The following is a 26,413-nucleotide window of genomic DNA, read 5'->3' as shown; positions in this document are numbered from 1 at the left end:
ATAAAAATCTTGCACTATTAAAAAATGGAAAACAAAACGTTGAAAGAATTAAAAGAAATTGCTAAAGAGCAAAAAATAAGAGGGTATTCTAAAATGAGAAAAGGTGAGCTTATAATGACTTTGCAACCTTCAAGACCTGTAGTAAAACCTCCTATTGCTCCGAAACCAGCAATCATTCCACCAAGACCTGTGGTAAAGCCTCCTATTGCTCCAAAACCAGCTCATTTGCAAAGGCCTATCCTTGACGAACCTGTTTCAGATTTAACACCTGCTATAACACCAAAACCAGTCATTCCACCTAGACCTTCATTTTTTTCAAGTCTGACGTCAGCTGCAAAAAGTGTGGCGTCCTATGTTAAAACTAAGTTTAATGATATTAAAGAATGGATAGAACCTTACGTTCCTGAAGTAGTCAAGAATCAGGTAAGCAAAGCAGCGACCAAAATCGATGAAAAGATACAGTCTATCAAATCACTTGTATCAAAAACAGTATATAAGCAACCCTTGCCAAAGCCAAAACCATTTACAGTAAAGTTTAAAATGACTGAACATTCAGCGGAGAGTTCTGTGAGACAATTTTCTTATAGACCTTCTTCTCAATACCAAGACATTGCATCCTTTTTTAATTTGGTGAGAGAGTCTGCTATTCAAACCATGGAAGGGGAAAGAAACACCAGAGTAAGAATTATTTTAACGTGTGAAATGAAATCTGTAAGCATGATGACTGGTGAAGAAGTGACTCGAGAAGCGAGCTTTTCATCAAGATCAGAGATTGTTCTAGCGACTACGGATGTAAGAGAGCTCATGGGTGAAATGGAAGGAAAAGTCTTGGAAAATAGTGTTAAATACAATGCTTTAGGATCTAATAGTATCCTGTCTAAGATTATAAGGATGGACATTAACTTTACTGATTACGAGCCTCTCAGCGGTTCTTCCTATATGGAGCTGCCTAAAGAGCTGAAAGACAAAAAGGCGATCATTAACATGAAAAACGAGGACAACCAATGCTTTAAATGGTCAGTCACTCGAGCGTTGAATCTGAAAAATAGAGACAACGAAAGAATTGACAATGATCTTATTTTAAAATCAGAAGAGCTGAATTGGGATGGAATAGAGTTTCCTGTTAAGCTTAATAAAATCGATAAGTTTGAGAAAAATAATCCTGACATTAGCGTGAACGTCTTTGGGTATGAAAATGAAAAACTTTACCCTTTGCGAGTATCTGATTTTACAGATCGAAAGCACTGTGTTGATTTGTTGTTTATTTCAAACGACGACACTGACCATTACTGTCTCATTAAAAGTTTGAGTCGGTTATTGTCTACGCAAACATCAAAAGGTAAAAGAAAACAACATTATTGCAGAAATTGCTTGCAAGGCTATGACCAGGAAGAAAAGCTTCAACAGCATCAACCTTATTGCTATGACAACGATGCAGTAAGAATCGAACTTCCTAAAGAAGGGACGACGGTTCGGTTTAAAAACTATCAAAGGAGTATGAAAGTTCCATACGTTGTCTATGCTGACTTTGAAAGTTTCATCCAACCTCTTAACACTTGCACACCGAATTCTAAAGAGTCGTACACCAAACAATACCAAAAACACGTACCAAGCTCCTTCTGCTATTATATCAAATGCTTTGACGACAGCCTTTACAAAGGAGAACCAGTCATGTACACAGCTGAAAGCGAAGAGGATGACGTAGCTCAAAAGTTTATAACCATGCTTGAAGCTGACCTTATAAAGATTCTTGACAAGATTGATATAGTAAAAAAGAAAGTGGTAACGGATGAGGATGAAAAGAATTTTAAGACTGCAACCCTGTGTCATATTTGCGAAGATGATCTTAACAGTGACAAAGTGTGGGATCACTGTCATTTAACCGGAAAGTATCGAGGAGCTGCTCATAACAAATGCAACTTGAATTATAAACTTCCAAAATTCATTCCTATTATTTTACATAATTTGTCTGGCTATGACAGCCATTTGTTCATCAAGAAATTAGGTGGGAAATTAAAATGCATACCCAACAATGAAGAAAAATATATCAGCTTCACAAAAAGCATCAAAGTGAGAGAATTTACTGATAAGAAGGGTAAACTTCGTGAAGTATGGAAAGAATTAAGGTTTATCGACAGCTACAGGTTCATGAGTTTCAAGTTAGAAGATCTAGCTAAAAATCTAAACAACGATCAATGCAAAAACGTTGCTCAATATTACTCTGGAGAAAAGTTTGATTTATTAAGAAAAAAAGGAGTTTACCCTTATGACTGGGTGAACTCGATTGAAAAGTTCTCCGAAACGCAATTACCTCCTATTGAAGCATTCTATTCCAAACTAAATGATGAGGAAATAAGCTGTGAAGACTATGCGCATGCGCAAAACGTTTGGGATGTATTTGGATGTAAAACGTTTAAAGATTATCAAGAACTGTACAACAAGTCAGACGTGTTGATACTTGCTGATATCTTTGAAAATTTCAGAGACGTGTGCCGTACCTATTACAAGCTTGATCCTGCTTGGTATTATACCTCACCTGGTTTGGGTTGGGATGGTATGTTGAAACTCACTGGAATTCGGTTAGATCTTCTGTCTGATATTGATATGCTTCATATGATAGAAAAAGGGATACGCGGTGGGATTTGCATGATCAGCAAACGACATGGAACTGCTAATAACAAATACATGAGTGATTATGATCCTTCACAACCATCGAAATTCATTCAGTATTTAGACGCAAATAATTTATATGGATGGGCTATGTGTAAGCCTCTTCCTTTTAGAGGATTCAGATGGATGACTGAAGAGGAGCTCGCTAATTGGAAATCCATGCCTTGTATTCTCGAAGTCGATTTAACCTATCCCGAAAGCCTACACGATTTACACAACGACTATCCTTTAGCTCCTGAAAGACTAAAAATTAATAAAGTGGACAAGCTGGTTCCCAATTTAAACAACAAAGAAAAATACGTCATTCATCATGAAAACCTAAAGCTCTATGAACGACTTGGATTGGTCACTACTAAAATTCATCGAGGTGTTACCTTTGAAGAAGAACCCTTCATGAAACAATACATCGATCTCAACACTGGATTAAGAGCAAAAGCTAAAAACGAGTTTGAAAAAGAATTTTTTAAACTCATGAATAACTCTGTCTTTGGAAAAACCATGGAGAATATTCGAAAGCATGTTGATATTAAACTCATCACCACAAGAAAAGAAGTCTTGAAATTGTCAAGAAAACCTAATTATGATAGAAATACCATTTTTGATGAAAACCTTACTGCAGTTCATATGAAAAGAACAAAACTCTTTTACAACAAGCCTGTTTACTTAGGACTAAGCGTTCTAGACATAAGCAAAACTTTGATGTTTGATTTCAATTACAACTATATCAAACCTAAATACGGAGATCGCGCGAAACTACTCATGACCGATACTGACTCGCTCATCTATGAAATCGAAACGGATGATTTTTATCAAGACATTTCTGACGATCTTGAAACCAAATTTGACACGAGCAACTTTTCTAAAGACCATCCTGCTATTGAAAACGTTGGGTTTAAAGTAGGGTTAAATAATAAGATTATCGGCATGTTCAAAGACGAGGCTGGTGGAAAACTAATTAAAGAGTTTGTAGGACTTCGTCCTAAGCTCTACTCTTACAAGATCGCTAAAGATGAACACAAAAAATGCAAAGGGGTTAAAAAGAAAGTCGTTGATAAACGCATCACTCATCAAGATTATAAAGACTGCTTATTCAGTGGAAATGAAAAGCTTGCAGCTATGAACGTTATCCGATCTCATCAGCATAACATTTACACCGAAGAGATCAACAAAGTCGCACTCAGCGCTAACGATGACAAAAGACACATCTTGCAAGACGGAATTCACACCTTGGCTATTGGGCATTACAAACTAAAACCGTGCTTTACATTTATAGACTATGATCAACTCTTTGGTCTAGAACACGAGGACACAAAAAAAGGTAAGTCAACAAAAATGATTGCAGAAATTAAAAATTAAAAACACGACGCCATCTTGAATTCATTAACTATAGCAAATCACTATATTATAAAAATACTAATGCGGTATTTTTATAAATCACAATGTGACAGAATACACAATTCATGATTGCAGAAAATTAAAAAACACGACGCCATCTTGAATTCATTAAGTATGGAAAAAGTATCAATGCGCCAGAATCGTAAAACACGACGCCATCTTGAATTCATTAAGTATGGAAAAGTATCAATGCGCCAGAATCCGCATATCCTAGTAGTCATGTCACTATGATTCTACGAACATGACTTTAGGATATGTCATAGCGCAGCGCCATGTCTTCAACCGAAAGTCCAATCTTGTTAAAACTAAAAATAATTCAGACTCTGAACTCATTATGCGTCCTCTTCCCTCTTTATTGTTATTAAAATCTGTTGCTTTTTCAATGTTTGTATTTGACCCCCAATATCTAAGTTTGCTTGCAGCAGGTTCTAAATATTCTATTAAAACTTTAGATAGACTGTATGACTCAAAGCCAGTATAAAACTTAAAGTGGGCTTGATTATGTTTAAATCTGTCAACTGTAAACTTTAATTCATTGATAGTGTGATTTTTGTTCATAATAATATTTTTCATTTCTTTCTTCTTAGTTTTTATAATGTTCAATTTGTCCTTAAGGATAATTTCTTTTTATAACTTTTCAGGCTTGGTTTCTTCAAATGAAAAATTAACCTTATTTTTTTCGTTTTCAATTTCGTCCATTTTTCTTTTATATCCAATAGAACTATTTACTTTGATTCTTGGTTTTTTCATGTTGTCTTTAACTTGTTTTCACAGTAAAGATGGACAGTTTTTCAGATAAGTCTTTTTTCCTCCTATAAAATGAAATGAAAGAACCCGGTGAGAATTAGTAGGCAGGGCCGCCGAGAGCCTTCAAGCCGCCCGGGACAAAACCTTTTTTGGCGTCCTTATAGATTTCGCTTCATATATATACTTAGCATAGAAGCAAAAAAATACATTATGCCTTTATAGCTACTTTAACTTTATTTCATTTTTTGCTAACTAACCACAGCATAAACAATTCCTAACTTAAATAAAATTTTCGAGCTTTTTTCGAAGCAAATTATAAATTACTTCATCATATGACAATGATTTCGCGAGATCATTTTCAATAGACAACATCATAAGATTTGAAAGTCGCTCTTGTCCCATGGTGGCTCTGAAATGGTTTTTTATAATCTTAAGTTTACTAAAAGATCTTTCACCCTCTGCAACGGATATTGGCATTGTGTGAAAAATGATTAATTTCGAAAATATTCGTAAATTGCTTCGAAAATAATATATATATATATATATATATATATATATATATATATATATATATATATATATATATATATATATATATATAACCTATACATTTCTACTAACTCATCTTTAAATCAGTATTTTGATTAGTAGCTTTGTAAAACCAACGTAATTCGAGCGTTTATTTATTTTTTTCACATTCTTTTACCCTTTTGGAAGCCAATCTATTTTGGGCACCAGAAAGTTTTTTACGATTCATTAACAGTTACTGTAAATAACCGTACGCATCAATAAAGTAATAGCATAGTCAACCACGCAAAATCATCAAAAAATTATAAACTCAATCTCAAAAAGCTAATGTCATAAATCAATATTTCAATAGTTAAATATAAATCTTAAACATGAATTACCATAAATAAGTTGATCGTAAAGAGTTGAAAAATACTTACTATTACTTTCTAAATTCTGAATAGAATTATTTCTAAATTGTATTCAGAGTTTGTTATTGCTAATTATCAACGTTTACGTTTTTTTTACTTTAGTCTGATGAATGCGAAAATCTCAAGGGACATTTTTAATTTAACAGCGTATAGAGTATGAAATCATTGATGAGTTCGTATTTTAAAATTTTTTCGAGGAATTAAAAATAATGATATAACGCGAGTAATATATACATTTCAATTATGGCATTTTAAGATTAAAGAAACTCTTTTTATTTTACTTCGGCATCTGGCGCCCCATCGACATCTGCCGCCCGGGACAAACTGTCCCTTTGGCCCCCCCCTCTCGGCGAGTAGGTACAAAGTTTTTTGTGAGTAGGTACAAAGTTTTTTCGACTAATTAAAGATAGCCATTTTTTTCTCAAATTCATTTCCTTTGGGATGATGGAAAACGGTAAGTTTTTGTTTTTTAGTGAATTATTGTTGCATAATTGAACACAACAAGTTATGCCACCGCGGTATTTTGTTGTTCTTGTTGACTCAACAGTAATATTTTCCTTAATAGAATGAGTTATTAGTTTATCACAAGATATTGAATCATTTGAAATCATTTTGAAAAGTCTTTTAAAATTAAATTACTTAACTGTTATTTTAAAAAGCTTTAACTCTGATTTGTTTGTTTTCGGTGAATAGAAAGACCAAAATGCATTGCGGTTTTTTTCTATAGACGGAACGGTCCATTATGTAGAAAATAATCACTTCATAGACCGAAATGAAAATTTAATGTTTTTCAGGAAAAAGTGGTAAACTTGGGACAAAAATGCTTTAAATTTTATGTACATCTTCACTTTTCTCTAGCGTTTTGTACCATGAGGAATAATATTATTACGTATCGCATTTTCCAAGTTTAAGACATACGTCTAGTTGACCAGCTTTCCAAGGGTTTCCAGTTAAATACCTCGTTGTTGAATGACATCGGACCTGGGCAAGAGGTTGCTCAAGTTTGGCTGAAGAAGATGAGGTTGTCTGGACAAAAACAAAACCCTCCTCCACACTCTATTGCAGGTTAATCAGGTTTCAATACATAAAGGAGAACAAAGAATCGTGGTGGAGGAGTAAAACTTTTTCAAGGAGTTCTAGCCTCTCCCTTCAAGATTAGATGGATTCATGATTTATCACGAGCTGGAGGAGACCATGGTTAATGGAAAATTTGGCATCATTCTTAGTGAAGTGACTTTCGCAACTACTAGTTGCAGCATCTACGGCATGAGCAGCTCCAATCTGAATGACTTGGAGTAGGTTAATAGAGTTGCGGCTGATCTTCCGTATATTAGAATTAAACATGGCCTGTCCGCCTTTCATTTGTGGATAAGAAGTAAGGAGTGCTTACTTCACATAGCCAACAGGCTGGATTTTAAGAAGTGGCAGGCTAGGGGAGGAAAAAAGGAACTACTAACGCTCAAAAAACAAACAGATTCTGGTTACGCTGAGGGTTGGTCTTGATATCAATTTTGATGTCCAAAAGTCAGGAGGATCTGGAAACTCCAATAATAGCAATACTGCTAAGAGGTTTTTTAGGGGGTACCAAAAGTAAGTAGAGATTCTAGGTGTTGATGAAGAGCTGATGAAAAGGTTTTACATTACCCTCCATATCTTCTCTAGCAATGAGGAAGTAAACCCAAACAAGCTGCATCACTATAACCAAGAGGCTGCACAACTGTACACCAGCCTGTGTAACTGTTTTCATATGCCCCAGTTTTACAGGCTGGTTTACTGTCTTCGCACAAAGAATACACCATCTTGACAATCCCTGACCACCTATGCAGTCTCAACCACTCCTTGAGACAAAATAAGCCAAAATTTCAGTAACCGACCTCATTTACCTATATTTAAACATTCAAATCGTCCAATTTTTATTATAAAACTCTCAAGACTTCACATAAACTCCCTGAAATAACCAATGTGTGGTAATAATGTGTTAATAATCACTCTTAGAGCCCAAGTATACTTAGATTTGAAATCCTCGACCTCAATTACCAATACTTAGACATATAACATGTCCCATCTAATTGAAAAACCATCATGACATAACATGACCACCCCTAAATTGACCACCTATGTTATCACGACAATTCCAAACTTGAAAACGAGTCCGGAGATGAATTCTTTGGCCCCAAAAACCCCTAAAAAATGTATCATACGTCTATATTCAAGCTATAAATAGTTTCGCCATTTCTGCTTATTTCTGACCCACTTTGCATGTGTAAGAATATCATTCATAGCGGTTTTTTTTAATTCAGCTATAATATTTGAGCGTTGAACCTAATTAGCTGTATCAAATAAACTTAACTCTTAGTTATTGTATGTAGCACCACTTCTTAATTTGCTTCCTTTTTCTCATTATAGCAACCAGTTGATGCTTTTAAAACAAAATGTTAAGTAATGTGTTATGGTATTCAATTAAGGACGCGAAAATATTTTATAAATCTGCCACCCCCAAAAAAGTTTAGCCCCCCCCCCTCCCCATTTGCCCCAACCTTTTCTTTATTAATAAAATTTTATGTTAATTTTTTGCTTTAATTTTTATGAAAAATGATATATAATGCCCATCTGTGTTTTTTTATTTTGGTGATTGTAATTTTAGTTTTATTTTGTTTGTTTATTCGATTTTAATTCATCTAATAGATTAGATGAATTAGAATCGAGCTAAGAAAACGCTCTTGATACAACAACAGCATGTGCTTTTATAACAGTATTACATTCCACCTAACTTTTTTGTTTGCTCTCTTTAAGTTCTAGTTTTTTCATAGCGTCCAAAAGATAAACTGTCAAGTAACATTAAAATATATGATAAAAAAAAAAAATTTTTTTAAAATATTTCGACTAAATCGACTTTTAGTCGACTTGATCGAATTTAAAAACGCAATGGTCGATTTTAGTCAACTTTGAAAAATAGCCTCTAATTTTTCATTCTTAGAGTAAAGTTTAAAATTTTGGTAATGCTTCATCATCTCTATGACATCATTACATAACTTTACATTTTAAAGTTACTAAAAATGAAATCTATTGTGATGGCGTGAAAATTTAAGCAAAACGATGATATTTCATAACAAAAGTCCTATCAAATGTCGGTTGCAAAAGAGTTTTTTAAAACTCTTTCAACAGAGCTTTCATTTTCTTTGCCACTCAATGATACAACTCCCCACAAAAAAACTGTTGTGAATAAGTGACATCCCTTAACTCTTATCGAGGAAAAGTTTCCAACTTTATTCGGAAATAAAAAACAATTTCGGATTTTATTCAAAATCTTCTTCAAGCTTAAAAATTCTTTTAGAAGCAAAAAAACATTTAGGACAAATATTCATGAACTTTTCAAGTAAAAGTTTTCTAAAAGTCTTAATATAAAAGAATACAAATTATTATAATAAAAACGTATTTTCCCATTGAATTTGTAAAAAACTAGTCTTTTATGGCATTACACACCTTACACACAATTCGTTCAAAATCTTAAAACTTCTTTTAAATCTGAAACATTTTAATGTGTGAAAACTTATTTTAAAAGTAAAAGTTTATCTGAAAAAATGTACACATTTTAACAACACGCTTCGCAGAACATCTTTCTACGGCTTAATAAAAAATAACCAAGTCATAAGACTTAAAAAATAACTTCGTTAAAAGGTAAAAATGAACTGTTTGTTGATTCTCTTCCTTAACTGATGGTTATTATACTATCCTTGTCACTAATCATATAATTGTTAATTACACATTCATCATGATTAGAAATCAAGTTGTTCTGCGGACTAGATAAGAGACTCGGCAACTCGGCGTAAAGAGCACTAACGTCTTTCGATTTTAACCAATGACGACGTAATTTTTGAATAGATGGATTCTGGGAAAGAACAACATAGAGGTGCCATCTGTTTATGGCTCGCTTTTTATGTAGTTCAGATAGCACTAGCTTCCATTCATCAGTTGCTGAATGAGCCCCTAGAAAAACACACTTCATCTTTAACGAAAATAATTACGCAAGTGCGTAACACACATGTTAAATATCAAACAAGTAAATACTGTAAATATCGTCATCTTTGTAAAACAGTTTGCCCTTTTCTTCCAGTAAGAGAAGCACAAAACAACGTAAAACTGGGTTGGCATGGTGATGCTCAAGAAGAATAAATCCAACATAGGACATGTAGCCTAAAGGTTTAAGATAAAAAATAAAGAAATACTTGGAGTCCACGAAAGCACCAATGTTTAATCAGTCGAAGACAAGATCATCTAAGTGTCTTAAGAAATATTGTAATAATAACGAAAATGACATATTATCTTGACTTAATTGAACTCACAAAAATAGGATTAAAAAATATCAAGATGGTCTCATACTAAATTCTAATAATAGTTAAAATACCAGCATCCCACTTTTCATATGACTCCGGGAGAACACTTTTTTGTAATCTCTGAAAAAATATAACACCTAACACAGCTCCACACAGCAAACGAATCAGTGAACCAACCAAGCCAATAGCGACATTGAAATAAAAGAAAAAGAACGTCGCGCAATGATAGATTCTTCTAAAAAAATATTTAGTCAACGGTCTTTTTTTGCTATGTCTTAATTTTGACTTATCCTAATTATAAAGACTTCAGGTCGTAGATGTTGCAAACCTGTTGTTAACGCCTAATGTATCTTTGTCGATAATAAAAACGAATCGTGCAAGTAACTTTTCCGTAATCTTTATGGTGATTCCTATCAATAGGATTGGCCTACATAAAAAAAAAAAAAATTCAAGGACGCATCGAAAATTAAATTATTATGGGCGTAGGAAAGGTATCTGCAAAATACTTATCTTTGACAAATGCTTTAGTGTAATTTTTAATGCTTCTAATTTGTTAAAGTATGGAGTCAGCTTAAGGAATTATAATAAAATGAAAATATTAGTGATAATGCAAATGATAATAATGATAAGAACCTGGAGAAAGATTTTAAAAGTGTTGATATATATGTTTTACAAACCTCAATCTGTGTAAAAATGAAAAGAATTTCTCTAGATTTTAAAGTATTCGCTGCTCTGTACAAAAACTGATTTAATATTTACCATGAAAAACTTTAAAAAAATAACATTAAAAAAAGAACCGTGAAATACTTTTGTTACATGGTTTTATATGCCGCACGAAGATATTAAAATTGACTTAAAAATATAAACTGCGTAAATATTAAAATAAACTTACCATAACAAAACAAGCTTTTTTAGAAGAAACGTTGTTTCATGGGTAACAATAGGAAGAAATATTTGAGTTGTTAAGACAAGGAAAACCAAAAATAACAGGATCAAGATGAAGAAAAAACCTAACAGCAAATGAAAATTTGAAACTATGCAACCACAACCATTAAAGAAATACTTTAATAACAAATAAAAAAATAATATACAAGACTTTAAATTAATCATCGGCATTTGTTTCTTAATAACTTAAACAGAGCCGAAATCTCCTTTAAAAGCAAACAAACGACATCATTCGGAAACATTTCGGTAATATCAATTAACCAAATAGAACTGTTACAAATATTCTAAAACCGAAAGATCAGCAGACACCATGGACGTATAAGAGATGGACTTGCAACCATTGTTTTACATTAAAGAGGCCGCAGAAATATGCGAGCCATGCGAGTTTCTTACAAACTCTAAATTTTCACCCGTCTGTCAATGATAAAATAGACCTGTAAGGTTAATTTTAAAATGACTAAAAGAAGTATAGCAAAATATGAAGAAGCTTGAATAAAATTTTTTGTCAAGGTCTGGTTTCATTCAACTCATTGGTCCTTCATTCACCAGCCTGAATTTTGTGTGTTTTTTGAGTATTTTTTCCAACATGTCGACATTTTTTGCCTCGACTACTCTATAAGCTCCATAATATATATTCCACTATGTATTTTTTTGTAGTAGATGTATTTTCTAATGGGCTTCTTTATAATTCATTTGACAAAGCAAAGCCTTTTAAAAAGTTATTCAAATTTATAATTATTTTGCAAAATGCGGCCAGATATTTCATGTTTTTGTTTTTCATATTTCATATATTATTTTATTTGTCATAGAAAGCACATAATAACCCATTTGATTTTGTCAAATAAAAGTTAGTTTATATATAGCTGGTAAATCATATTATGATATTATTAAATACTTCGCTTTTTCAGCGGTTTGCCGTAAATTGGTATTGCTAAATTCTTTAAAACTGTGACAAGTTATTTTTTTCTTTACTGTGTTTTAAGTTCGTTTTATGTATGAGCTATTTATCCTTATCTGCATATATTTCTGTTGTTAAACATAAATATAGAAAATTCTAAAATATTCATAAACTGGAGGTCTACAGCAATATAGTAGATGGAGCAGTTCCTTGGAACCATTGTGCTATAGGTAGCTACAAAACCAGTTGATATTTTGTATTTTTATTATATTTCTAGTTATACATGTACTAAAGTATTTAAGTAAATGATCTGAATTTCTACATCATCATCAGCGCTTTTTCTTAAAATATTAAGAATGTCTAGCTTTATAAAATTAAGCTTAAAACATGGTTCTATTGCTTTTATCTTGCATAACTAAAAGGAAGTTGATGTGAGTGGTTAGACGAGACCAAATAGGTTTGACGAATCCGACAAACTTTAATATAATTTTCTATTGTTTAAAACAAAAGATTTGTAACAATGCGCAACGAGCATGGTTTGCAAAAAAAAAAAAAAAATAACGTTGCATGTCCATCTCTTATACGTCCGTGTAGAAACTTACTCATTCGTCCAAATGGCCGGTATATAAAACTTTTTGTTTACGAAGCTCATTAGGAAAACTTAATTATCAAAAAAGTTTGATAATTAAGTTTTCCTAGTATGCTTGAAACTTTAACTGATCCATAGTAGTGCAGCAGAATAGCATTAAAAATGACTAAAACTGTGCACAAGTGGATAAAAGTATGAAATTTTCACCAAAGAAAATTATACTGATCATTTTAAGAAATGGTGGCAGAGCATAGCATGACCAGAACTGTCTTGAATATATGGTGGCAGTTACCGCCATCTTAGATGTATAAAATCCTTATTAAATTTTAATCCATTTCACTAATCTTGGCCAAAATTTAAGGGATAGTAGATTATTCGAAGTATACAATGATCGCATATGTGCCAATGAGAAAGAAAGTTGCTTTTGCACGGCCCTCTCGCCCAAGAAATATCCCCTGCTTTTTTTTTAAAAAAAAATTTTTTTGATTTTTGTATTAAATATTTCTAAAAAACTTGTTACTGAATGAAAAGTTTAAAGTAGCTAAGAAGCCAAAACAACTTTTAATAAGCATATTAGTTAATATTAATCTATAGATTGTTACATTTCAATCTCTGGTACACTCTCCTTGACAACTGCAAAGAGCAGTACATTTTAAGCTGTTACGAACACGTTTACAGCGGCGTGTTGTACAACCTGTCTTACATCCGCATTGAACTAACTCAGGACAGCATTTATCAGCATCAGGAACCGTCATCCATATTGGATGCCAATCACTTCCTTCTAGCTTCCAACCCCATTCACTTGGGCTATTTAAACTTGGCAATACTATCAATGCTTGACTCCAAATATATGCCTGATACGCTACGCGCTTCACATGCTGCATTAGTGCGTCACGCGTGGGTATAATGCTGTCAACCTGCCAGTTCTTTTGAGTAAAGAAATACTGCCTTGCAGAACTTACACTTTTTTGCTCAGCAGTTCGGTCATACAATAAAATGACAAATCTTTCAAGTGACAACAAAGTTTCATCCGTCATTGGATTATGGGCTGCAGAAAGTGCCAAAAATGCATCAGTTACATCACTGAAAGAAGGCCAGGTAGACCATGCTGCATTTTTACCTTTGCCACAAAAAGTTGAAGTTGTATTGCTACCAGTAAAAGCATGGAAAGCAGGTAAAGCTTTAGATTTCAATGGTCTAAGACTGTTAGCTATTTCATGTACTACAATGAAATGGAGATGCTTTCCAGTGCCAAATGATTTCCACAGCTGATTGCATAAAACTTTGTGCCGAAAGGATATTGGCATGATAAGAACATCTGTATCTACTGTGCGTATTGAAATATTCTTGTAACTAGCCCTTGCTGCATGACATAAATGTAAAATGAGGCGAGTATTATCCTCTTCATGAGAATATGGTTCAAGATTATCAAAGTTACAAGAGCTTGAAGACAGAACATGTTGGCCCGTGGTAGCTATTATAATTTTTGACTCGTGTAATTGAATTGAAACTGCTTTTTCAGATAAAAATTGAAAAAGTTCTGTTTTGTTGTGATCATCTCATAGGAATATCTGCCATTTATGTGGGACAGGTACTTGAGGTCCAACACGAAGTCTAGCTCCAGTTCCTCGCATTGCAAGTGTAGCAGATTTTAGGCTTTGAGCTTTATAAGTGTCCCAGACAAGATCTAGCCGTTGCGTTGTAGCAATTTGTAAACGGAGATAAGGAAGGAATACGTCTGATACATAAGATAAAAACGTCTTAGCCTTAGCAGGCTTCAATGACTGAACAATAACAGCCCCATCAAGAACCATCATATCAAATGAAGGGGTGGAAGGATCAATGCCAATGATTTGGGTGATTTTTTCTAAGCATGGAACCAAATCAGACTTGGCTCAAAATCGTAGAGTGCCAAACTCAAAGATTGAAGGGGGATATGACTAATTTTCATACTCAAAAAATGTTTCCAAACTGCCGTCTCTAGTTTGGCAGCCAATGTGTAATCTAGAAAATAAGTCACAGTCACTTTGCGTGGATTTCAAACGTTTGCTAATATTAGACATGATTGCTGATTGCCGAGTTGTATATTGGTACAATTTGTTGCGTTTTAACGGTGCTTACACACTAGCAGTTCTATTAGCAAAGCGATCTTGAACAAAATATTTGTACTGAGATAGGCCTATATCACGAATTGATTTATTATCGGCTGCAGTACAGCTCATAACACGCCTACTATGTAATACCACAATATCTTCACTGTCATCTTAAAATGGGTTGCCTATATCAACTAGTGTATCAACTAGGGCATTTACATCATGTTTGAAAGCTGTCTGAACATTTTCTTGCTGATCATAGTGTCTATTAGGGTGTTCCAAAAAAATGACTTTTTTGAACTTTAACTAACATTGCTTTTCGTAAGGTGCCCTAACCTTGATATTACTAATAAATTTTTTTTTTTTTTTCATGATTAGATCACTCCGTGACTTCCCTCAATGGGTCCAAAGGTCATTTTTTGCCCCTTTTTTTGCCCGTATTTCTGACTAACTAAGGGAGTGTTACCATTATCCAAATTGATTTTTCTTTCTTTTTTTTTTTGTTGTTTTATCTTTTTGAAAGAAATTAAAATATAATGTTAAGCTTAATTTTTTTTTTTTACTTGAACAATGAAGATCAAAAAATTCAAAAAAAAAAAGGCATTTTTAAGCTTTTTTGCACTATATTAGTGTTCTGCTTGTTAACAAGATACTTTACTTATTAAGATACTTATATTTACGTAATAAAATTATATTTATGAATAGTTTCTTAAGTAATTAGTTGTCAAACATAGTTTATGTTTATAAATTTATTTTGTAAACAAAGAACTTTTAACATAATCAGATTTTTTTTTAATTGTTCTTTCACTCTTATATTTATGATAAAAGGAAGGCACTTTGTCTTTTATCCTCATTGTGCGATTTATTGATCAGCTCCTATTAGACAATATTTAAAAGTAATGAGCTTGTGAAATAAATTGAGATTTTTAACATAAACAGTAAGTACCAAACATAAAAAATAGATACCTGAACTAGTTTTATAGCCCTCTGAATACAGTCATTTACTACTTCAAGATTATTCATAAATTGTTTGAATTCTAGGTAATAGTCATTTAGATCCCATGTCTTCCTTGAACTGTACCTGCTGCAAGCTATCAGTAATGTCTTCAATTTTTATTTTGTTTAACACAATGGAATTTTGATCAATTGAGTTCCATATATTTTTAAGTTTCTTAAACAATTGATTATCTGGGCCATTTGTTTTACTGCTAGGATAAATGTTCCAGCAGTGAATAATATGCCTTTCATAGATGTGATGCCTACATGCTCGGAGAAGTAGAGGTCTATCAAGCTCTGCAGCTAATCTAATGCACACACCCTTTATATTACCAGTATTTACAGAAGTTGTATCAAAAACGCGTCCTTGTAATTTATCAAAAATATCAAATTGATGAAGAAGTTTTATGATTGTATTCTTCTGTGTTTCTCCTGTACAAGAGTTCAAATGAGGAATCCCAAGAAGCTCACTCTGTCAATCTATTCTGATGGAAACAGGCAGTCTGTCAAGTTGATGTTCTATTCCTTTTGTAAACTCTTTAACTAGTTTTCCATCAAAATGGAGAATAATTGGTAATGATGAAGATTTAACAAGTTCAGTAATGTGCTTTTTAATCTTTTCTCCTTCTTTAGTTACAACTTCCTCTGCAACTCTAAACGCAGTTGAAGAAGATATTGCAAAATTAGTAACATCACCTCCTGAATTTGCAATAACACTTGCCACTATTGCAGTGTGTTTTCTAACTGAAAGTCCCTCACCTATTGCTGTGAGAGCTGTTTTTTTTAAAATACTTTTTGGTAACAAAACAACAGAGGTAGATTGTTCTTTTTTTATATCTGCTACATATTCACAGTCAGAATTATCATCACTACTTGAAGAGTTTTCTAAACTATATAGATTGTTACCATTGCTTAGTTTAATTTCCATGTTTAACATGGAACACAATTTTTTGTGGGATCTCTTAATAGCGTACGTAAACCTTTTATCATTTGTTCCTATTCTTCCCACCTTATTTTCAAGTTGGTCAAAGATAAACGCAATATCTTCATTTTTGGCTTTGGATGTCCTTCTCCTGTCTTTCATAATATCTTCAATTTGTTCTTCTTTTTTTTACTAATCCAAAAGCATTTTAATATTTCTTCAAAAAATTCCTCATTCCTTTTTGTATCTGTTGGGTAGTTCCTTTTGCTATTCTTCTTTAACTTGTAATAGTTGTTCACCATTTTATCAATCTTCTTTAAAATTCAAAATTTATTCAATGCTTAAAATAAAGATAAAAATAAATTTATTGATAAATTTTGAATTCATAATTTACCTGATACTTTCTAAGGTTATGATAGAGAATCCTGCAAGATTCCATGGCCTTATCAACTTAGACATTACACAACAGTCAGCTTGTGGAGGGCATCTGAGCTCAAATGAATTAATTTCGAAATGACACCTAGTTAAAACCGTTTTCTTTACTTTGGGATTCAAGTTTCTTAGATATAGGAAGTTTCTTAAATATAGTATTGCAAAACCTCTATGCCAGTAGGAAGTTTATAACATGAAAGATTTTCTCTAACTTTCTTTACTAGAAATACTTCAGCCTTATTTCGAATAAGCTTCAACTTCTTTTTTGGAGGTATTTTACTATTAAGTAACTGTTTTTAAGTAAATTAGTTATTGAAAAAATAAATGATAACCAAAATATAAAATATGTTCAAAATCAAATTACATACACAAGGTAAAGTGTAATTGCTCACAAAATGAAGCAAATATGTGTATTTAAAATTTAACCAAAAACATTAAAATGGTACATAGGACAAAGATAGTGAATTATTGTAAAATAAGTCAATATTTTTGAAATTTTTGATCTTCATTGTTCAAGTAAAAAAAAAAAATTAAGCTTAACATTATATTTTAATTTCTTTCAAAAAGATAAAACAACAAAAAAAAAGAAAGAAAAATCAATTTGGATAATGGTAACACTCCCCTTAGTTAGTCCGAAATATGGGCAAAAAAGGGGCAAAAAATGACCTTTGGACCCATTGAGGGAAGTCACGGAGTGATCTAATCATGAAAAAAAAAAAAAATTTATTAGTAATATTAAGGTTGGGGCACCTTATGAAAAGCAATATTAGTTGAAATTAAAAAAAGTCATTTTTTTGGAACACCCAAGTGTCTATATTCAACATTGGCCTCAAGCATTCCATTTGGAAATTCTTCAACGAGCCTAGATACTTCCGGTCCTGTAATCATCCAACGACGTAATGCGACGTAATTTTATATACAAAATCTTTTTTTACATCAATATGTAACAAATTTAACATAGTTCAACAAATGACAACGAGGTTTGAGTTAGTTATAAAAAAAAGTTATAACATAATCAAAACAAGTTTTCATGTTCTGTCAAGTTATCTGTTGAACACAACACCTAATCTTCAAAACTGCAGTAGCAGCATTCTCATTATGGTAACTGGATTTACATGTCATGTTATATGTTTTTTTTGTCTCGCTAAATGCTTTTTTGGCGCAAGCTGTACAATGATTACAAGTCATCAAGTTTTTTTGCATTGAAGATCATTGCTGATATATGTTTTCATCTAACAATTGACAATTTCCAGTTTTTTTAAGTTAATTATTTGCGAGTTACACAATTTATCTTGTTGGAGAAAATTTTGTTTCTAATTTATTACATTATATATTCTTTAGTTTTAATAAGGTTCAGTATAAACTTTAATTATAAAATACATCCTTACATTGAAATCATATTACAGCTGCTCCATAATATTTCATTATTTTGATAGCTTTTGTTAAATTGCAATACAAATGTCAATAGTTTAAGTGGTCTCCTTCAGCTTTGTAACATGCTGTAATGCGTTTAGACAGATACGACCAACATCTTGTATAATTCACATTGTATATCCGAACTTCTTTTCTTTAGCTACTGCTGGAGATCATTAACTGATGATATATGGATGATTGCCATTTTTCTTTTGATACGTTACCAAATAATTTCAATAGATATCAGGTGATCTTGCATTCCATGTTAAAACTGTTACACTGTTCTCAGTGAATCATGGAGAAACTCGAATTTGTCCTGTGAGCAGTTCTTCGTCTTCATCCGTAGCATAGAAAAGGTTCGCAGATGGTAAAAGTACGTTCTACTGTGTTTCTTTGTGAATAAATTAGTTGATTTTAACTATTTAAATGTTTCAATATCTGGCACTGTGATAAGAAATACGTCCCCAGACTCTATCTTTCAACTTCCTGAGTGTATCTTTGTTGCTTTCATGCAAATCTCTGAATAATTTTTATGCAATTACCCTGTTAGGCATGTTTTTCGTTTTTAGCAAACCAAAATTTTACTACTTCTCTTTGTCTGATGCACTTTTTTTACCCATGTTTACAAGTTCAATTCAGTACTTTATTTAACAAAGGGTTAACAACTCGAATTACTAAAAAAAGCTATTGGTATTTAAACTATAACGATTTTGTAAATTTTACAAATATTATGCATCATCTTGTAGCTTATTTAACAAATGGTATTATTAACACATCCCGAAGAATTGATGAAGCATCCAGCCCTAAACAGAAAACTACAAAATTACTGACAACTTCAACAAATTAGGACATGGTGGATTGCTGGATTTTATCAGCACAAACAAAGTGGGGTTCATCATTTCTCATTAAGTCTCAAAGTTCTCAATCTCTTCTGTGGAATTCACATTTAAGCAAACACCTATGCTATTGGCGTGAAATTGGCTTCGAAACTCTTTCTAATAAGCAGTTTTAAAAAAATTTAAGTCTGAAGAGGAAACTGTTTGATGCAGCTGAATCAAAAATATCCAAAACCGAGGGACTAAAACGTGCAACTTTAGCTTCATTGTTCATTGCTGAGGACTATGAACTTGTTTTTTATTTGATTCCATCAAAAGAGCTTTATCCTCTTTTGGGCGTTAAGACATTAGGTTTAACAATAGTTTTTTTGCTTTTTTTTCGAAACTATATTTATATCTATTACAAGCTTCACCTTTATTCCAATAATCTTTTCAAAAATAGACTTATACAACTTTTCTCTAAATGAAGGACTATCAATACTATCCATTTCTTCCACTATTTGTTTTTCGCATACGTTATTCCGAGTGGATATAACTTTATTCAGTCGATTGCATATATCATGATGATATGCAGCATTATCAACACTATTTACTGATTTAATCCATTCTTTTGGTGTAAGATCCTCATTCAATCTTTAATTAATCTTGTGCAAGGTCCAATAAATTATGACCGGGAACATTACGACCACCTTTTGAGAATGTAAACACTTCACCATCAGATTCAGTAATTTTTTTACATTTCATACAATACATTTTTATAAATCTCATACAATACATGTTTATAAACAAAACAGAATATTTTATGTCCGCCCAATGTCCCCCCATAGTATGGAATGATTTCAGGCAGTTGTATGATATTTAAAATAAATAAGATGTAAGCACAAAATTTTTTGAAAATAAACAGAAGCACAATAATTTTTCCATGTGAAGTAATTTGAAAAGCCAAGGTAATGGTCCATAAGATTAGGCTATTGCACAGTTAAAAAATGTTTTCATTATTAGAGTAATTATAAACAAAATCAAAATATCCCTTTTTCTAAGTTGTTTAAAATCATTTGTATAATTGATGTCTAATTATTGCAATTAACATGTTTATATTTATTTACTATAGATTAATCACTAGTAAACCATTATGTGAAAAAAAAAAAAATATCAAAAAAATTATTATGAATACACCATAAAACGTTTCTGCGAAAACTCTCTGACTGTTTAAATCACCCCGCATGTGTTAAGTCACCCTAAATCGTGGTGCCTAAATCTTAGCTGTCTAATTTTACGGCTTTTATTAAAAGTTTAAGTTACATTCTATCTATCATTAAACTCTGAAAGACATAAGCTGGAACAGGATAAACTATAGTACCTTACCAAACAATTACTTCAGTTTACAATTTTAAAATTTGATTTTGTTTCAGTTTTAAACATTGGTTTTGGAGTTTACAATAATTAAACTACTGAGCTTTAACTGAAAATAAGGAACAAAAAAAAAAAAAAAAGAAAAAACACAAACAAAAAAATATTCTCTTATTCAGGAAGGGCAATCGCCAGTCAAAGTGGGAAAGGTTGAACAAATCCGCCTTTGAAAATGTAATTATAACTTTTGATGGATCTACCTCAGTATAAAGTTATTATTCAATAAGAAAAGTAAAATATGTTGCGTTGGCTAATAATGGTCATATAAAAGTAAAGTGCCGATAAAATTTCAATTTTAAGCTCAAAGCAGCACTGCCAAATATTATCTCGCAATAAAATGCCAAAGTTACCACGTGAAAATGCCAAAATTTTTAAAACTTAAATGATTTTTCTTTCCATTTGATGCTTATCTGTACACCTGCAGAAAATCTGAGTAAAATTTCTTTTAAAAGAGGTTTAATCAAAAAAGAAGGAAAAAAAAAATTTTTTTTTTAAATTTTTGAGATTTAAATGTTGGGTGCACGGCAATCTTTCGTATATAGATTTTTCTAACATCCGTGGATCTGGAAATTACCAAATAGTGAAACAACTTCATGTAACCTTTTTCCAATGTCATATACAGTGCGAATTCACCTTACTTTGTAAACATAAACTTATGCGTTATATAGTCAGAACGTCGTTATTTTGTTTTCAAAAAAAAAAAAATGTTTTGACAAAACCATGCAAATAAAATTAACTTTTAAGATTATCGACGTTCGGGGGCATTTAAAAATAAACACGAAGGAATAAACACGAAGGAATTTTGATTTTTTTTTTTTGACAATGAGGAAAAATAAGACCTGTTTTATTAAGAAAAGTAGAAAGAGAAAGGTTTGTTATTTTTGTTATGTAGAATTTACTATTTCAAAAATTACTCTTTTTTTAAAACTTTTAGCCAAATGTGTCACGAGATTCCAGGTCTGCAAAATTATTCAACTTTAAAGAAATAATTGCGTGTCTGTATTCTTTTAAATAAATAACGAATAATTACTTTCTGTATTTTGTTTCGTTTAATAAAAATTGATGTTTTTACTGTTTCTTTCTTTTATTTGAAGTAAATTTTTGATATCGACAGGAAATGATCAGACTCAAATTGTAAACAAGGTTTACAAAAATGAAATTATTTTCTATAATTTCAAAGTAAGTGAAGAGAAAATAAGATTATGGTTTTTCGAGCTGTAATAGTATAAGTGGAATTAATTAACTAACAGTAATTAATAGTTCTTGTGTAGATGAAAAGTTTATTATGGGGTAGTGTAGTGAATATTAGAGTATCTGTTGAAGAATTTTTTTCAGGGTCTTATAAATGCAATCAAGGCTACAGTGACCTCCGGAAAATTATAACTGAAAGTGATCAGTTTGATTGCTTTTGCAATGTTTTAGAGTCAGGAAATGGTCAGCCAATGTTTGAATGTGTTTTAAAAAATGGTGAAGATAAAATTGGTATGTCTTTGTTTGTGAATCCGAGGATGGCGAGTTATGGATTAAAAAAGTTCCAAATGCAAACTTTGTGTTTACAAATTATAAGTGAATTTTTGCTCAGTACTCGCCTAAAGATGCAGAATTAAAAAACGTTAAAGTGCTAGTTTTGTTCCTGTGCATCCTCCATCAGTCTTTAAAGGTATACCAGTGTCTTGTATTCCAATACAGTTCCTAAGTTTTCAATATATATAACTTTAGAAGATTCTGAACATATTTATTTTCTTTTTTAAACAAAGGAATTATTAAATATTCTTCTCAACTGGAGAATGCTGTTAGTTATGTTATTTATAATGAAACAGATTCTAAGCGAGCAAGTTATATTAGGCATCAAGTCACCAAAACCAATTGAACGACAAAATCTTGGATTAGTTCTCAAAGTTTTTTTTGACGAAACAGTTGCAGCATTACGTGTAAAAATTCCTGAAGCTAAAGATACTGCACTTTTTATTGAAACAGTTGTTAAGTGATGGCTTATTGTCAATAGTAAAGCAAAAGGTCTAGATATTAGATTAAATGATATTCAAAGAAAGCCCACTACTTCAGTCAATGATTGGCAAATAGATTTCTTAGAGAACTATCCCAGTAAACACGCTTTAGTTGGTCCAACTGACGGGCCAGTATTGGCTATAGTTGGCTAACTGTTGGCATTTCTTGCCAACCATTAACCGACTTTGTACCGCGTGTTTTTGAATCGTTAAAGTTTCCCGTAAGTTTTATAAACGTATTTTAATAATTAGTCGCATGGTCTAAGTAAACATATTCACTTAGACCATATTCACTTAGACCATATTCACTTAGATAGACCATATTCACTTAGATAGACCATATTCACTTAGATAGACCATATTCACTTAGATAAGTGAACATATTCACTTAGACCATGCGACTAATTATTAAAATTACTCAAACAGATTCATTCAATAATTAAAACTATTCCATAGAGTTAGTTTAGTTTGAAGCTTTATATTATTATTTTTCTTTCGAACCCTTTTTTTACCCTTCAACTAAAGTTTTAAATTCAAACTCTCCTACACCTCTTAATAAAACCGTTACGCTGGTAAGTAAAAATATTTTAAATTTATCCATTAGTTACACATTCAGATATAATTTTTGACATTGGTTGAGTTTTTAATTTATATTTATGATGACACCATTTTTGCATTTGTATTAGACATTTTAGCTCTATTTTAACTATTATTAAAAGTTAAAATACAGCTAAAATGTATATGTGCGTGCATAGTAGTATGTTTATGTGTGTATTTCTGTATGTATATGTGTGTATCTATGTAAGTATATATGTATGTATGTATGTATGTATGTATGTATGTATGTATGTATGTATGTATGTATGTATGTATGTATGTATGTATGTATGTATGTATGTATGTATGTATGTATGTATGTGTGTATGTATGTATGTGTATGTGTGTATGTATGTTTGTATTTATGTATGTATCTATATATCTCTATATATATATATATATATATATATATATATATATATATATATATATATATATATATATATATATATAGATATAGATATATATATATATATAGAGATATATACACATAATGCATATAATTATAGCATTTTATTAAAAGGAACATCAACTTCTAAAAACTATGAGAAAACTATTCAAAATTTTGGGGATCAGGAAAGTAAGGTTTTGGATAAACTATTTGTTTGTTGTTTTTTTTTGTTTTACTACTTGTTATACATTGTATATGTGTTACGCATACATACATAGGTTATGATGCTGACATATATTGACAAAAGAAAACTATTTTTCTTTTTTATAAAAAACAAAATTTGTGTTTTAATTAAAGTCATATATGGATGAAGGCTTTAAAAAAATACATATTTCATGTTACAAAATTACACATTTCTATTTTTTTATGCAGATAAAGGTTTTAAATAACGCTCTTTTCTGTGACCTTAATAACACAGCACAAAAATGTGCTAGAATACCATTTTTACAGCAATCAATTCACCTACAGGGATAAATAACATGAATGTTTAAAACTTTAACTCCAAATATTTGAGTTCCATAACACCTTCTTTCGTGTATGTCTTCAATTTAATAACTAGATTGTGTTTTTGAAAGCAGTTTTCCAATAAGATTCAAATGCAATGAAATATTATTTAATTATTTATGTATGTTTATAGAGAAGTTGGGAGCTTTGGAGTTAAGATTAACAGAACTGGAGCAAAAAAATAATTTTTTAGAAGTTCAAAGTTTTTTGTATAATGAAGACATTGTTGTTCCCCCTGGCCCTTTCAATGGAAAGTAAGGAAGATTTGGAGAGGCTTAACCTTATGCTACAGATGAAATCTGAGATGGCTCTCTATGTAATTTGAAATTATTTTTTATATTATAATGTTTCTAGCAGTCTACAGGTTGCGTTTAAACTAGTAACTATTATTTTATAAGATCAAAGATAAGTCTTATAATTGTAATTAATCAAAGGTAATTTAATAATACCTTATTTATATTATACCGCATTACATTTTCATTTACCTTTGAAAAAATAATTTAAATAAAAAAAGTTGTAATATGGAGCATTAATTGTTTTTAGGTCGAATATCTGTGTTCTATTGGCAGTAAAGTTGAGCGTCCAAAATACATGCAATGTGTGTTGGGAGCCATGTTTTCCAAAAATTTTAGCGTTTTATGTAATCTAAACGGATCTTCAAGTAAGATGATAGCTACTGGAGTGGGCAAGATTAAGTTGCGATGTTATCATTTTGTGTTAAAGTGCTTACTATGTAAGTATTACTAGTTATGTAAATTTTTAGTCTATTAAAGTCAACCATATTTTTATATTTACAAAAATATGTTTACAACACTAAGAAAGAATACAATATGTTAGTACTTATGACAATTACCAGTGTTGTCATTAGTTGTGAATTTGTAAGATATTATGTTCTCCCTTGGTGACTTGAACTTATTAATGCCATATTTTATTGTTAACTAGAGACATTAATTGCCAATGTAAACCATGATTTATTAGTATTCAACTATATGATTCTTAAAGAGCATATAGAAGTTTGTCTTGAACCGATAAGCTAATTGCTCTCGGTTATCATATGCACATATTTTTAAAACTGCTAACCAGTTAATGTAATTCTTAATTTGCAAAGTATAAGTAAAAGAGCTTAAAAATAACTTAAAAATAATTTATATTTAAACAAAAAATAAATTGAGTTTTTAAATTTATTTTCATTTTATTCTTTTAGCAACAGTAAGAATTCAGTATCTTAATTCCAAGGATAAAGATATTTACCCGATCGTTTCAAGATGGTTTCAGGGCGCAATTGATCAAGGAGATGGGCGAATAAATAGACAGATGAAAAGCAAGTTTATAAAAATCAGTTGCAGTTAATCAATGAAAAGAATATTTAGTTATTATTTTCTTTTGCAAATTTATAAAAGCTTGTTTATCTTGATTTTATTTATAATTCTAATTTTTCTTAATTATAATTAATAATTATCTAATAAATCGCCACGTTTTTAAATACTTGTGTTTTAAAATATTGTTTTTAATTAAAGCTGCCAATATTAGTTTCAAACCTTTAATAAAATTAACTACAATAATAGAATATTTTTAGTTCTTTATTTGTAAATATTTTTCTTTAATGGTCTGGAAATAAAAGTGTAATGATAAAAAATTTGTTCTTTTTTTTGTATTCAACTAAGTTATCTATAAATAATACAATATTTTGTGTGGACAGTAGTACTGTTTGGTAAAATCTGATATACAAACAATCACTATTAGATAGAAAATTAAATATTAAAAAGCAAAGTTGTACTTTGTTATTAAGCAATATTCAAAACATGATTCATAACTTTTGCACTTTCAATTTAAGCGCAAAAGTGAATTTAAAAAATCGCGAAAAAAAAATCAAATAGTTGGGCCGGTAATGGCACCAACTGTTATCCTACTGTTTTATTACTGTTGGGCCGTTAATGGCAAACAATTGCTTAAAAACAGTTGGCTAAGTGTTGGTAAAAGCGTTACGTTTTTTTCACGGTACCAACTAAATTGCCAACTGTTGGCCCAACTGTAGCTAATAGTTGGTTATTAGGATCGGGCCAACTACTTACCAACTGTTCGATGTTTACTGGGATATTTCTTATTTTGCTGAAAATTTGAAATGCGTAAATTCAAACTTAAGAGAGAAAAAGTTAACTATGGATACTGCGAGTGCTCTGCAAAAAACTTCTAAAAAATTAGCGAGCTGTGCCAAGTATTTGTTGAATTGCGGTGTA

At 31.3% G+C, this 26,413-nt stretch overlaps 2 protein-coding genes and 1 pseudogene across 4 annotated transcripts in view; 1 reads left to right on the top strand and 2 right to left on the bottom strand.

Moving 5' to 3' along the window:
* Positions 1-9,044: 9,044 nt before the first annotated feature.
* The window catches only part of LOC145187460 (stimulated by retinoic acid gene 6 protein-like), a 78,362-nt gene continuing 60,993 nt past the window's right edge, over positions 9,045-26,413 (bottom strand). For all 3 annotated transcript variants that reach the window (XM_090073758.1, XM_090073760.1, XM_090073765.1), the window contains 5 exons: positions 10,977-11,094; positions 10,413-10,511; positions 10,156-10,319; positions 9,819-9,944; positions 9,045-9,737 (listed from right to left, as the gene is read on the bottom strand). In XM_090073758.1, the coding sequence (XP_089929884.1) occupies positions 9,460-9,737; positions 9,819-9,944; positions 10,156-10,319; positions 10,413-10,511; positions 10,977-11,094 (785 nt within the window). In that variant the 3' untranslated portion in view covers positions 9,045-9,459. The remainder of the gene's footprint in view (positions 9,738-9,818; positions 9,945-10,155; positions 10,320-10,412; positions 10,512-10,976; positions 11,095-26,413) is intronic.
* On the bottom strand, positions 15,342-16,900 carry LOC149893417 (uncharacterized; annotated as a pseudogene).
* On the top strand, positions 23,693-25,526 carry LOC149893416 (uncharacterized). Its single transcript, XM_090073886.1, has 4 exons — positions 23,693-23,801; positions 24,310-24,492; positions 24,720-24,909; positions 25,381-25,526. The coding sequence occupies exons 2-4, from the start codon at positions 24,391-24,393 to the stop codon at positions 25,524-25,526; spliced, it is 438 nt and encodes a 145-aa protein (XP_089930012.1). The 5' UTR covers positions 23,693-23,801; positions 24,310-24,390.

This window comes from Hydra viridissima, unplaced genomic scaffold (genome assembly GCF_058129835.1).
Source record: "Hydra viridissima isolate aposymbiotic clone 2 unplaced genomic scaffold, HvirCarnegie_v1 scaffold_1, whole genome shotgun sequence".
NCBI lineage: Eukaryota > Metazoa > Cnidaria > Hydrozoa > Anthoathecata > Hydridae > Hydra > Hydra viridissima.
The sequence above is the reverse complement of the archived record's forward strand: the minus strand, read 5'-3'. Positions and strand labels throughout refer to the sequence as shown.